General features: G+C 37.6%; 1 protein-coding gene across 3 annotated transcripts in view; it reads right to left on the bottom strand.

Moving 5' to 3' along the window:
- ATRNL1 (attractin like 1) overlaps positions 1–12,690 on the bottom strand; it is a 757,637-nt gene that overhangs the window by 87,956 nt on the left and 656,991 nt on the right. The window contains exon 29 of one of the 3 annotated variants that reach the window (XM_042960330.1): positions 4,907–4,986. The exons of 1 other annotated variant lie outside the window; for it this stretch is intronic. In XM_042960330.1, the coding sequence (XP_042816264.1) occupies positions 4,922–4,986 (65 nt within the window). In that variant the 3' untranslated portion in view covers positions 4,907–4,921. Of the gene's footprint in view, positions 1–4,906; positions 4,987–6,757; positions 6,826–12,690 lie in introns of those variants that run through there. One more of the 3 variants, XM_042960331.1, reaches the window with a different exon arrangement.

The raw sequence follows: 12,690 nt of genomic DNA, 5'->3' as shown, positions 1-12,690 counted from the left end.
GGCTCTTCTTTTGAAGACTTATACTGTTTAGTTGAGCTGTGTTTATTCTTATTTAGTCGACTCAGTTTATTTTCATACGGATTCCCAAAAATATTCAATTAAAGTCCTTTGAAAGATTATGACTTTCAATTATCTGTGATGGCTTAGAGTTTATACACTCTTAAATCCATGGTCCAATTTCTGCTGGTCAAGCAGTTCCTGATTCTTTGAACGGTCCCCTTACTTGGATGCTTTTCTCATTTAGTTCACTTGTTCATCAGGATCATTCAGTGGAATTAGATTTCAAACGGTTCATGGTTGGAAGCCCAACCCGCGCACGTGTGCACACACACACACACACACACACACACACACACACACACGTCTCTCTCTCTATATAGAATATGTATATATATGTATAGAGTATGTATATATACGTATATACACTTTATGTATATATAAAGAATCTGACCGAGAATCTGACAGATATATAGATAGATAGATAGATAGATAGATAGATATAAAGAATCTGACCAAGCCTTTCCAGGACTGGGACTGTCAAATTTCTAAACACACATGTATAATCTCCGTGAGATTTGTGCAGAGGAATCTAGGAGAAAGGAAATATGCCTTTTGTTGTCACTGCCATTGTTACATTTGGGTTATGAGATTTTGGGACAATGTCATGGTTTTTAAGAATTACTTTAGGAAACTCTTTACCTTGGACAAGGTAGAAGGCTAACTTTTTAAAATGTCCGATGATAAAGTACACAGTTCCTTTCATGTTAGAGAGAAAAGTATCAGATGGGGTGATGATGCTAATGGTTTTTGTCTCTAGTATGAGATACTGCTTTTAATATTTCTGAGAGATGCAGAAGTTTACTCAGTAGAGTTCCGATTAAAAAAAAAACAACTTTCAAAGACAGAACCACAATATTCCTGGGAACCTACTTGAAAAAAATGTTTTCCTTTTATCCACAGAGTCCAAGCAAGTGCTTTAAAATATTTTTATAAACTTCATCTGTTGAAGTTAATTCTTAGCAACTTGAAATAGTAGATTCCTATGTAGCATTTACTATGGGCATTTACTAAGTAGTAAGTTCATAGTACTTTACATGTATTAGCCTATTTACTCTTCATGGCAATCCTAAGGGAAAGAACTGTTAGTATCCCCAGTTTAAAGATGAGAAAATTAAGGCACAGATATATTGAGTAACCAGCCCAGGATCACGCAGCTACCAAATGGTAGAGAAAGAATTAAACCTTAGGCAGTCTGGCTCCACAGACTGTGTTCTTGACCATCTTAATGTTTTACTGTCTTTCATAAAAACCTTGATTGATATATAAAGATATTCATGATTATCAGTAATCAAGTAGAGATGGATTGGTCAGGCCTCACTGAATGTGGAGATAATAGTCTCTGCTTTGGAATCTGATAACTCAGTTATGCAAGTTTGGGAGCTCAAAGAGCACTCCACCAGGAACAGTCTCAGATGACCAGTGCTCACCTTGAATACTTTCAGGATACAGATGGGGTGTAAATTAACAAAACACTTACTTCTGAATATACTAGATATATACTGGCAACCTTATTACCACTTCTTCACGTGCTAATGGGTGTTCTTGTCTTGATTTCGGACAAGATTATGGATTCTACTATACTTTTCTTCTACTAGGCCTCTGTGGATGCTTCTGGTTTGCTGAGCGCAGGGACCTGTCACTAGTCAATTGCGATTAATCCCTTTATTGTGAAATCTGACTATCTCCCTATGTCCCATGAGTATTGTCATTAGGGAGGGGATGTGGCCATAATTTACTACAAAGGGTTTTCATGATGTTCAAAATGCCTCAGTTGACTAAATTTAAATTGGTAACATTTTCCTGAGAAGCAACTTAACAATATGTATTAAAAACCTAAAAAAAAAAAAAAAGGTTCATAGTTACTTGTTTCAGAGCTGGTATTGTATACTAAAAAGTATCAGAGATGTGGACAAAAGTTTTACATAAGAATCTTTATCACAGCATGATTTACAACACCAAAAAAAGGGGGGGGGGCGGGGAGAAGCAGCAGCCTAGGAACAACATAAATAGCCAAGAAGAGGAGAATAATTAAGTTTATGACACATCCATAAAATGCAATATTATGCAGTCATTAAAATTATGTTTCTGAAGAATTTTTAATGACACAGAGAAATACTCATTATATAACATTCAGCAGAAAAACAGAATACAGAGCTTCCTTTAAAAAATGATGCTTCTTGGGGTGCCTGGGTGGCTCAGCCAGTTGAGCCACCGACCTCGGTTCAGGTCATGATCTCGCGGTTCCTGAGTTCGAGCACTGTGTCAGGCTCTGTGCTGACAGCTCAGAGCCTGAAGCCTGCTTCGATTCTCTGTCTCCCTCTCTCTGCCCCTACCCCGCTCATGCTAATAAATAAATACACATTTAAAAAATGTAAAAAAACCAAGATGCTCCTTAAGTAATATATATATATATATATATATATATATATATATATATATATATTTTTTTTTTTTTTTAACCTACAAGTCAAAATATACCTAAGTATACCTAAAATACACCTAAAGTCCTGAGAGGAAATATGTCTTTTGTTCGTTATCTCTGATTTATAAGATTTTGCTTTCTCTTTTCTCAATTTTTTAAAATGGAAATTAACTGTATAATCATAAAACTGGCCGATAAAACAACTACCCAAGAGCTTCAGGGAGAAGAGTTGGCAGACATTTGTGTGTGTGATAGTTGTGAGAGGTGGGAGGAGGTGGGCAGCAGAAGAGAGATGAGGCCTCCCTTTCTGGAAGAAATATCCCAGTTCCCCTGCTCCTTTCTCCATCTCCCTAGTCCTCAGCACCTGTGTGCAAGAGAGTGTGCGTTCATACGTGCACACACATATGCCAACACCTGGGTACCAATCTCAGGTAGCTCTTTCCCACAAAGGTTGGGGAATCCTGGCTACTAGAAGTATAAACAGTCAAATCATCTCAGTGCATATTTTTAAGCAGATTGCTCTGAAGCCTGACTCTGATAATGCTCCCATAATGGGGCTTTCAATTCTACAGGTTGAAACTAGGCTGGAGTATCCTTAGGCATACCTTCACAGACATTTGCAATGCATTATACAGATTGTGACACTCATTGGCTTTTCCTCTTTTTTTTTTTTTTTTTTACTTAACACCAAGTTTCTGTATACCTTCTGCCTTCTATTTAGTGAAATAAAATGATATTAAAATATGGAAACATTGACTCAATAAATGCTCACCTGCTTCCTCCCTCTGCCATGACTACTCAAATCCTTGTTTTGGAAAAAACATGAACCAAGATGAGTAGAATTGGGACATTTGAGGAGTGGAAGAGGAGGGCCATTCTTGTCTGAGGGCACAGTTTAAGCAAAGGCCTACAGAGCTGGGAACATCGGGCTGTGCATGACAAATAGTGAGTATTCTCTTCCTGTGAGTGAAGGGTCTGCAGGTGGTGGTAGGTTAAGAAAGTTGACTTGAGGTCAGATCACAGAGGCTCCTGGTAACATTAGGATGATTCCAAATATCAAAGCTACCACTCAACAGAATAAAGATTTACCACCAAGTATATTAAAGAGAATATACTATGTGCTTTGAGAGCAATTTGAAAGAAGAAACCAAAACTTATTTTGAGCAATATCAATAGGGTGTGAAACCAACTAGCCTGGGAGATAGGAGACTTGGGGTCCCATGCTGGTTCTGCCAATAATCAGCTATGTGACATTGGGCAAAGCTTACACCTTTAGGGCTTCTGTTTTCGTATGTATAAAAATATAGGGATAGAACATATGAATGCATGCATTCATTTACTCAGTATGGACCTGTTGTGTCAGCCACTGTACTGGACCCAGAGAACACTGTGATAAGGAAAGATGGTCTTTGCTTGCATGGAGCTCAAGTCTAGCTAGGGAGGCAGACGGATAAATAATGTTTAGTGTAATGAGTGGTTTAGGAATATATACTCGAATAAGTATATTTAACCTTCCGAGGTAATAGCCTTGAAGGGGGCAGCAAGCAATACAGTGTATAAGCTCTAGTTTGTTTGTATAAAAATCAATCATGCAGTGGCAACATTCCAAATACTAAAAGGAAATTAAGATCTGGAAATTATTACAGTGAGAACCTGTGTAGTCTCATTCTGTGGATATGTTTAAAAATATGAGATGGAGACTGCACAAGGCAGGGGGCTGAACAAGATGAACTCTAGTTGTCTGATCCTGTTATGCTAATGATCATGAGATTGAAAGAGAGGAAAGATGGCCAGTGCAGGGAGCAAAAAACCAATCAGGAACCCTAGGCAGCCTACCAGGCTGTCGCTTCCAGTAAGTGGGCTTTGACCTTGTCTCCTACCATTCTTTTGCTAATAAAGATGGTGTGAAAAAATGGAAGCTTCCTCTGATTGTAAGACATTAGAGATGTTAATGCTTAAGCAGTTAGCTACTTGCTTGAAATTCCGAGATGTGTTATCAAGATGACTTTGAAGCCAACAGGTGACACGTGGAATTCTGCTGTTCTAAGAAAATGTAACAGTGGAATTCACTTTTATTCAACAGCTAACATTTGCAATTAGAATTTCTGGTGATCTTTACAGCGCCAGGTTAACATAGTAATAATTTTAAATACACAAATATGTTTTAATTTTTTAAAAGAATATATTTTTAAAGGAAAAAAAAACATATATATATTTTTTTCCTATGTGAAAATATAGGGATTTCAGAAAGGCAGTTATATTAATCTTTGTGGTCAGAACTCAGGGTTACTATGGTAAAGGTTTGGATTTATTTTTTTCATTAGCATTTTATCGATTGGACCAATTAGTCCGAGCAAGCCTGAAATTCCCAGGATTTCCCAAACTGACATCTGTGCCTTTCTTAAGCTGCTGGTGACACATATGATGTAAATTTACCAATTACCAGACACAGCGATGGACGCGCATCAGCAGCAGCGAAGCCTTGGGTTTGAATCTGAAGTGCTCTGGGACAAAAGATAAAATAATGTTTGATCTCTGAATCACTCTTTAAAATCCCTTCTTTCTTTCTGCTCTACTTTTATTTCTTTTTCAAATCACAAAATAGAGTAAATTAGATGTAAGCTTAACACATTTCATGTAAGTGCCTTTTTCCCTTCGTACTTTTCCATGCTGTTTCTAATATTTTCCTGCCAGGGAAACATTACAGTATAGGGATTAAAGGCACACACGTTAGAGTCAGAAAAAAAAAAAAAAGTGGGGAGGGGGGCTGAAATCCTGAATCTATCAGCTATTACAAGTTTTTGAACCTCAGTTTTTCTTGCTTGCTAAATACAAATAGTAGGATCTAACTTACAGGGTTATTATAATATTAAATGAGGCAATACAAAAATATTACAGCAACCGACTCATAGTAAATACCCAATAAATCCTATATTTTGTGAGTGTGTGTGTGTGTGTGTGTGTGTGTAGTAGTGTGTGTGTATCTTTGCTCATTTTTGGACATTTGAACATCCTGCTGAATATATTTTCTAAACTGAGAAACATCAATAAAGAAAATAATATTTCCATTAGGGGCTCACCCCCTACATGTTCAGTACAACATGTCTGGGTCAACATATTTAAGAATATTTTTAATAGAAAGAGCTTCTTAGCTTTTTCATGGTCTTGGGATTATTAATTTCTTTACACATTTTCAAATTTTTAACAAAAACATATGGTAAAACATTGTCAGTGTAAATAATTAAGTAAATGTGTGTCATCTTGTTTTAAGCTTTTATTAGCCTTGCTTTTCAGGTTGTGTTAGAGGCCCTGCACTTTCTGGAGTGCCTGGGTAGCTCAGCTGCTTAAGTGTCTTGATTTTTGATTTCAGCTCAGGTCATGATCTCATGGTTCATGAGTTCGAGCCCTGCATTGGGTTCCTCGCTGACAATGTGGAGCCTGATCTGCTCAGGATTCTCTCTCTTCCTCTCTCTCTCTGCCCCTCCCTTGTGTTTGCTCTCCCTCTGTCACAAAATAAATACATAAACTTAAGAAAAAGGAGTCCTACATTTTCTAATTCATACACTAAATATGATTTAAAGATGAAAGGCAGAATGAGAAAAAAAATCCACAAACTACAGCATTCCAATAGACAAAATAAAAATGAACATGTAGTTCAGGAATCAAGGGAGAAATTCAAGAGGATAGCACCAAGGCATTCATAAGATTTGCTCATTTTCAGTGTCTTTAATATGTAAACAAGTGGCCTGGCAGAGGTGGCCACAGAGACTTCAACAATAAAATGGCTGAGCATATGGGTCACAGAGACCAGGATTTAAAATAGCTCTACAACTTGCTTACTCCAAATCCTAAGCAAGTAGAATATTTTCAGCAAGTAAAATAACCTTTCTGAAGCTTGGTTTCTTTAGCTGTAAAACAGAGATAATTTCTCCCATGGGTTATAGTAAGAAAATTAAATGGTTTAATATACATAAAGCACCTGGGATAGTGGCTATACATGACAGATGCTCAGTAAATTGTGGCTATATCTGATGTTGTTATTTTGAGTTAAGATATATGTTTTTATTTGTATGTTAACATATCACGTAATAATGGCTGGATGGTTTTTCACCAAGTTTGGAGGCGTGTTTGGGATGGTAGGCCTAAATATATACTAAGGTGTATCTAAGGTTTATCTAAGTATATCTAAGTATACCTAAATATAAGCTAAGGTATATCTAAGTATATCTCAGTGGTATATTTAAGGTTCACCTTGGAAACTCTGAGGAAGAGCTTCAAAGACTGTGACAGTCATTCCCCTGAGCAGCTGAAACTGAGACACAGAAAGTCCATGTGGTTGCTGACTGTGGGAGACCACAAACACAGAAAACAGTGCTTTCAAAATTTGAGCCCCAAACTCAAGTCACCAGGACAGATACCCAAATTGCAACAGCAGCATGTAATATAGCTTGTAGTCTATGATCCATATGCAGAAGAGTCCTGAAAAATACCTTTTATTAACTTTTCACTTTGAAATAATTTTAGACTTACAGAAAAGTTACAAAGGAGCACAGAGTTCTCATTTGCCTTTTACCTGGCTTCCCCTGATACGATTTTATACCATCACAGTAGAATTATCAAACCAGAAAATAAACATTAATATAATACTATTGAGTCATCTACAGGCCTTACTTGAATTTCACAAGTTTTCCCACTAATGTTTTATTTCTGCTCCAGGTTTTAATTCAGGATCTGATTGCATGTAGATGTCATTAGCCTCTAATTAATGTTAATACCTCAGTCCTTCTTTGTCTTTCATGACCTTAACACTTTTGAAGAGTTTTTGTCAGTGTGTTTTGTAGACTGTTCCTCAATTTGGATTTGTTCTGATCTTTTCTTATAATTACATTGGTCTCATGCACTTAACAAGAACAGAAGTGATGTTTGGTCTTCTAGGGCAACATATCAGGGGTGTACAATTCCTTTATGTTTTATTACTGGTGATATTATAACCTTGATCATTTGGATAAGGTCATGTCTGCTACATTTTCTACTGTAAACTTATTATTTCCCCCCTTGTAATTAATAAATGTCTTGTGGGAGGATACTTTGAGGCTTTGCGAATGTGCTATTTTACACTACATTTTCTCCCATTAATTTTAGAGCCCATCAATGGTTCTTGCCTGCAATAATTACTACTGTGGTATTTGTCTAAGATGACTTTTCCATTTCGCTTATTCTTTATATAATCACTAACTAGAATTCTACTGTGAGGAAGAGCTGCCCTTTCTCTGCCACTTATTAATTTATTCAATTTTATATCTATGTTAGTATGGACGCATAGACATTTAATTTATTCTTTCAGTCGTAGTCCAATATGCTATATGTACTTATATGGATATACATATCCAATATGTATATGTATTTATTCTGTTAATATTGTTCCAGCTTTGGGATATGGTTGCTCCTTCAGGTCGGCGCCTGTGTCTTTTCAACATCTTTTCAAGATTTTTTGAAAATTTACTTTTGAACACTGGAGCCGTAAAATGTCCCGAGCCCCTCTTGCATTTTCCTTTCCCCCTTGGAGTCAACCATTTCTCCAAAAATATCTCACTCTTTTTACTGGAGAATGCTGTTAAGAAACCAAGATATGAGTACTAAGAGTGTTCATTGCTACCGAGGTTACCTTTGCTTCCAGGCCTCTCAGAGGACATGTACACTAACCAGCCCCCCATCTGTATTTCCACATATATCTGCATGTATGTGAATAAGTTCTTGCTTCTAATTCCAGTCTAGGACCATAGAACTCATCCTACTCTGCTCACTTTCCTCATAGGGGTATCTTCTTTTTCTCTGACAATGAGAAACCCAGTTCTCATTATCCACAATGCAGTTTACCTATTTGTTCAACTCTAGCAGAGACGTAAAGTAGTGTCAGCGTTGCTAACCCACGCCCCTCCCATTTCCAAAGACTCAAATGTGCTAACTATAATACGATGTTTACACATAGCTATGTTTGCTTTTAGCCTTACAGTATACGGTCACAACATTACTTTGCAAAGTTACTTAGGCTGCTTTTTTCTTTCCTATCCATTCAGTGCAGGTATGCTATTCACTTGAAATACATTTAGGTTCAGTTTTTATGGATTGCATTCCATTTTAGGTTCCCCACATCCTGATTTTATTTCTTTATGTATGACCAAATATGGGTATGTGAAACACTACAATGTTTCTAGCAGTATATAAAAAGGTATACTCAAACAAGCATCACTCCCCGCCTCATTCCTGATTCGATTCCCCCATTTTCATATTCCATTTCCACCCCACTCCCTTTAGGTAAGCCATCTCACTTATCTTTCTTGTAATCTTCTGCAAAATTGAGTAGATATCTGTATATATTTTTTTAAATTTCCTTATTTCTTATATGAAAGACATATTCTTCTATATTCTAGATATTCCTTTGCACTTTATGTTTCTCACTTATTAATATATCCTGGAAATAATTTCTTACCAGTTCATAGAGATATTCCTCATCTTTTTTCTTAATGTTTATTTACTCACTTTGAGAGAGAGTGTGTGTGCAAGTGAAGGGAGAGGAAGAGAGAGAGGGAGACAGAGAATCCCAAGCAGGCTCTGTGCTGACAGCACAGAGCCCAACGTGAGGCCTGATCCCACAGCCGTTGAGATCACGACCTGAGCCGAAATCAAGCACTGGACACTCGACTGACTGAGCAACCCAGGTGCCCCCTCATCTTATATTTACAGATGCACTGTACTCCATTTGTGGATAAACCATAATTTATTTTATTACTTCCCTCTGTGTGCTCATTTAAGTTGTCTCCCATATCATGTGATTACAAACAATGCTGAAATGAATAGCCATGCCCATATATTTTCATATTTCTGGAGGTATATTTTAGGGTCTATTCCTATGAGTGGAATCTCTGGGTCAAAAGAGGGCAAGTGTATTTACTGGCAAATTCCCCTCCAACAGGACTGCTCCAGTTTGCACTGTCACCAGCAATGTGTTGTCGTACTTTTTAAATTTTCACCAACATGATAGGTGAGAAATGATATCTCAGTATGTTTTAATTTGAGTTTCTTAGAAATACTTGTAATGCAGATGGAAAAGGAAGTTGAGGGAAAGCTCAGATGGGCAGAAAAGAGCTGTACAAAGAGCTGAAATGGCATTTGGAGTGCCCTGACAAGAGTATAAGTCACCTAAGAAGACTACGGAACACGGATGATTCTGATGTGTTGGAGAAAGTGAAAAACACTAATAACGCAAAGACGAAAGTGACTCCTGGAATATAAAGCGAAATAGAACATGATCTGGAATGCACTAAGCATAAGACAGGTTTAAAAAGACTGACTTGTTTTTGCATGTAAGGGAAAAGGCTGGTAACAAATATTAAAATAGAGAGATTCAAAACTTTTGAAAAAATCTCAATCTTAAAACAACAGCTATAAAAGGATGATGGTCTAAGCAGCAGAAGCAAGGTCTGGTGACTCATGCCTAGACCACTAAGACAAGGAGTACAGACTCAGATCCTGCTTATATCACCCAAAATGAAGAGAACACTTTGAAACACTCATTTTTAAGAAAAGAGAAGAGGATGGTCTCAGAAATGGTCAAACAATGATCTTAGAAATGACCAAATCATCACAGTGATTTTTATGTATGGAAAAAAAATATCAAAAGACCCAAAGAATCCTGTTAAATGTAGAAAAAAATCACATATTGCAAAATGACTAAAATGACTTGTGACAAATTGTCCTTTAGAATGGGGCTGACACAATAGTCCTAGTCAGCAACGAAGGATCCATTGTTTTAACCTCAGTGCAATTTTTTATTCTATTTCATAAGCCAAAAATTAGGCCAGAAATTAGGGAGGGTTTTTTTTTTCATTTTTAAAAACTGACAAACATATAGAACTAATTTATAGTAAGGTATCTATTAAAAGTACATGGGAAAAATGCTGTTGAAAATATGAAATCACAGCTAGCTTAAGAGCCAGACTCGGGGAAGTTAGCACCAGTAAGGACAGATGAGTAAGAGAAAGGAGTAAAATAATTAAGTACACGTATTGAGTTTCTATTACGTTCTAGGCACCACTTAGGCCCTGGAGATATAACGATAAATAAGGGGGTAAAACCCTTGCCCTTAGCTTCTCTGGGTAAAACAGAGACACTGTAATAAAAATGTGATAGTAGTAAATAAAAACCAAAGGAGTGAACTGAGGATGGAAACAAGTTTCACAGAGGAGGTGACCCCTGAAGTGACATTCTCTTGTTGGAAAGGAAGGTGTAAGTGTTGTGTGTTGGAGGGCAGTCCAGGCAGAGGGACTAGAACATGCATAGGACAGGGGTGTGGTGTGTCCATAATTTCAGAGTGTATTTTAAAAATCACTTTGGAATCCAGCAGTGTGAAGTATTTTATATCTCCCTAAAATCCCATATTTGCAGATAACACAAACAGGGCATAGGGCATGAGAATGGAGCTTAAAATAATGGGATAAACTTCAAAAATGACCTTGAAACATCAGAGACATTAACTGAAATGAACTGGTCCCTTTTCTTGTGCAAGGAAAACAGTAGGTATAAATACAAAATGCAGAATGGCAGAAAGGGTCTGAAGAGCCAGAGTCGTCCTATTGAACTGCGTGGGGGAAGTAACCAGCAGGACAGGGCAGCTGGTTTTAAAAGAGATGTCAGCACCGAGACAATGAGACTGAAGCCAGAGAAAGCCCCCTGGGTTCTAGAATGGTGGGCTCCAAGAAGTCTCTTCAGGTGAACTTCAGTTTCCTCATCTTTCAAACAAAGGGACAGAACCACCTTTAGAATCTCTTTCTATTCCATGATTATTGAGTCAATGATACTTGGGAAGGTTGAAGTACATTCTCAGAGCCACGAGGTGACCCAAGCTGGAAGACACAGGCTGGACAGCACAGACAGAAGGACTGGGAGCAGGTGTTGAGCCTGACCTGGGAGGTGATTTCAAAACTGCCTTCTACCACGTGATGGATTATTATGAGGAGCACTATCAGCTGTTCTCTATTTCTGGAAGGATGAGAACAACAACAAAAAAAGAGAACAGAAGAAAATGGGATCAAATCGCAGTGAAGCCAGTTAAATAACAGAACGAATTAGTCCCAGAAATTATGGGCATGCCTTTTGGAAAAGTCTTTAGAAACTGTCTGTCCAAGATGATTGTGGGCAGGGTCACCAGCTGTGGCCACAAGCAGTTGGATGAGCCAGATGTCATTTCAGTGCCCTTCCTATCTCTGTGTTTTTGCAATTGTATAATAGTATGCATAAATAGAGTAATACCAAATTACCCCATTTATACATTTTATGTATCTATTAATATGGACAACAGTTTCCTTTACATTTTACCAGTAAAGTTTTGAATACAAATGTGATGCAACTTCTCCCCATCACAGCTCTACATTCAGGGCTAATTGCCTCCCAGAACACTTAAGGAGTCATTTTTCATTAAGATGGTGAGCAAGGGGGAAGCAGATGGCAGAGTCATGTTATTGATCTGATGATCTTTGCCTGGTTTGTTGAATAAGTGGAACTGAATGTATGGTCACTGCATCCAGACTTCTAGGGCCTTCAAGGTTCAGTTCAAATTGTGTCAGACAGCAGGTTCATGGGGCAAGAATTCGCTTATTCCTCCAAAGCTTCTGAGATCATTCTGGGGACCGAGTAGAACTCCTCAAACTCCTTCTTTGGAGTCTTACTCTTAAGGAAGAGGATGAGCTCTCTCTTAAGTTTTGCCAGTGCTTTATCTGCATGGCCATCTGATTGGATGCCCGTTAGTTATGGATGTCCATCAGTTATGGATATAGACCTAACTCACATGGGCTACGTTCATCTGCAAACAATAATGTGGATAAAAGGAGGCAAATTATATACTTTTCAGAGGGCCATTAACTCTTTCCCTAAAAGTCCTTAGAGAAAGATGGTTCTGGCCTTAAGTAGTTAATGTTGTTATAATCAGTGTTTACCTTTTGTAGAATTACAACACTGCTTCCTTGGGTACTTGCTCCTTCCTGGGCTTTTCATTAAGAATGAAGGATTTTTCACACCCAACGATGCCTTTGGTAGGTTCTGTGACACGATTTTACAGTAAATGGTAGCAGATTAAATAAGCTATCAGTGTAACATGGAATTTTTTTTTAAATTTTTTTAACGTTTTTATTTATTTTTGAGACAGAGAGAGA

The sequence above is a fragment of the Panthera tigris genome, chromosome D2 (genome assembly GCF_018350195.1).
Source record: "Panthera tigris isolate Pti1 chromosome D2, P.tigris_Pti1_mat1.1, whole genome shotgun sequence".
In the NCBI taxonomy this organism is placed as follows: Eukaryota; Metazoa; Chordata; class Mammalia; order Carnivora; family Felidae; genus Panthera; species Panthera tigris.
The sequence above is the reverse complement of the archived record's forward strand: the minus strand, read 5'-3'. Positions and strand labels throughout refer to the sequence as shown.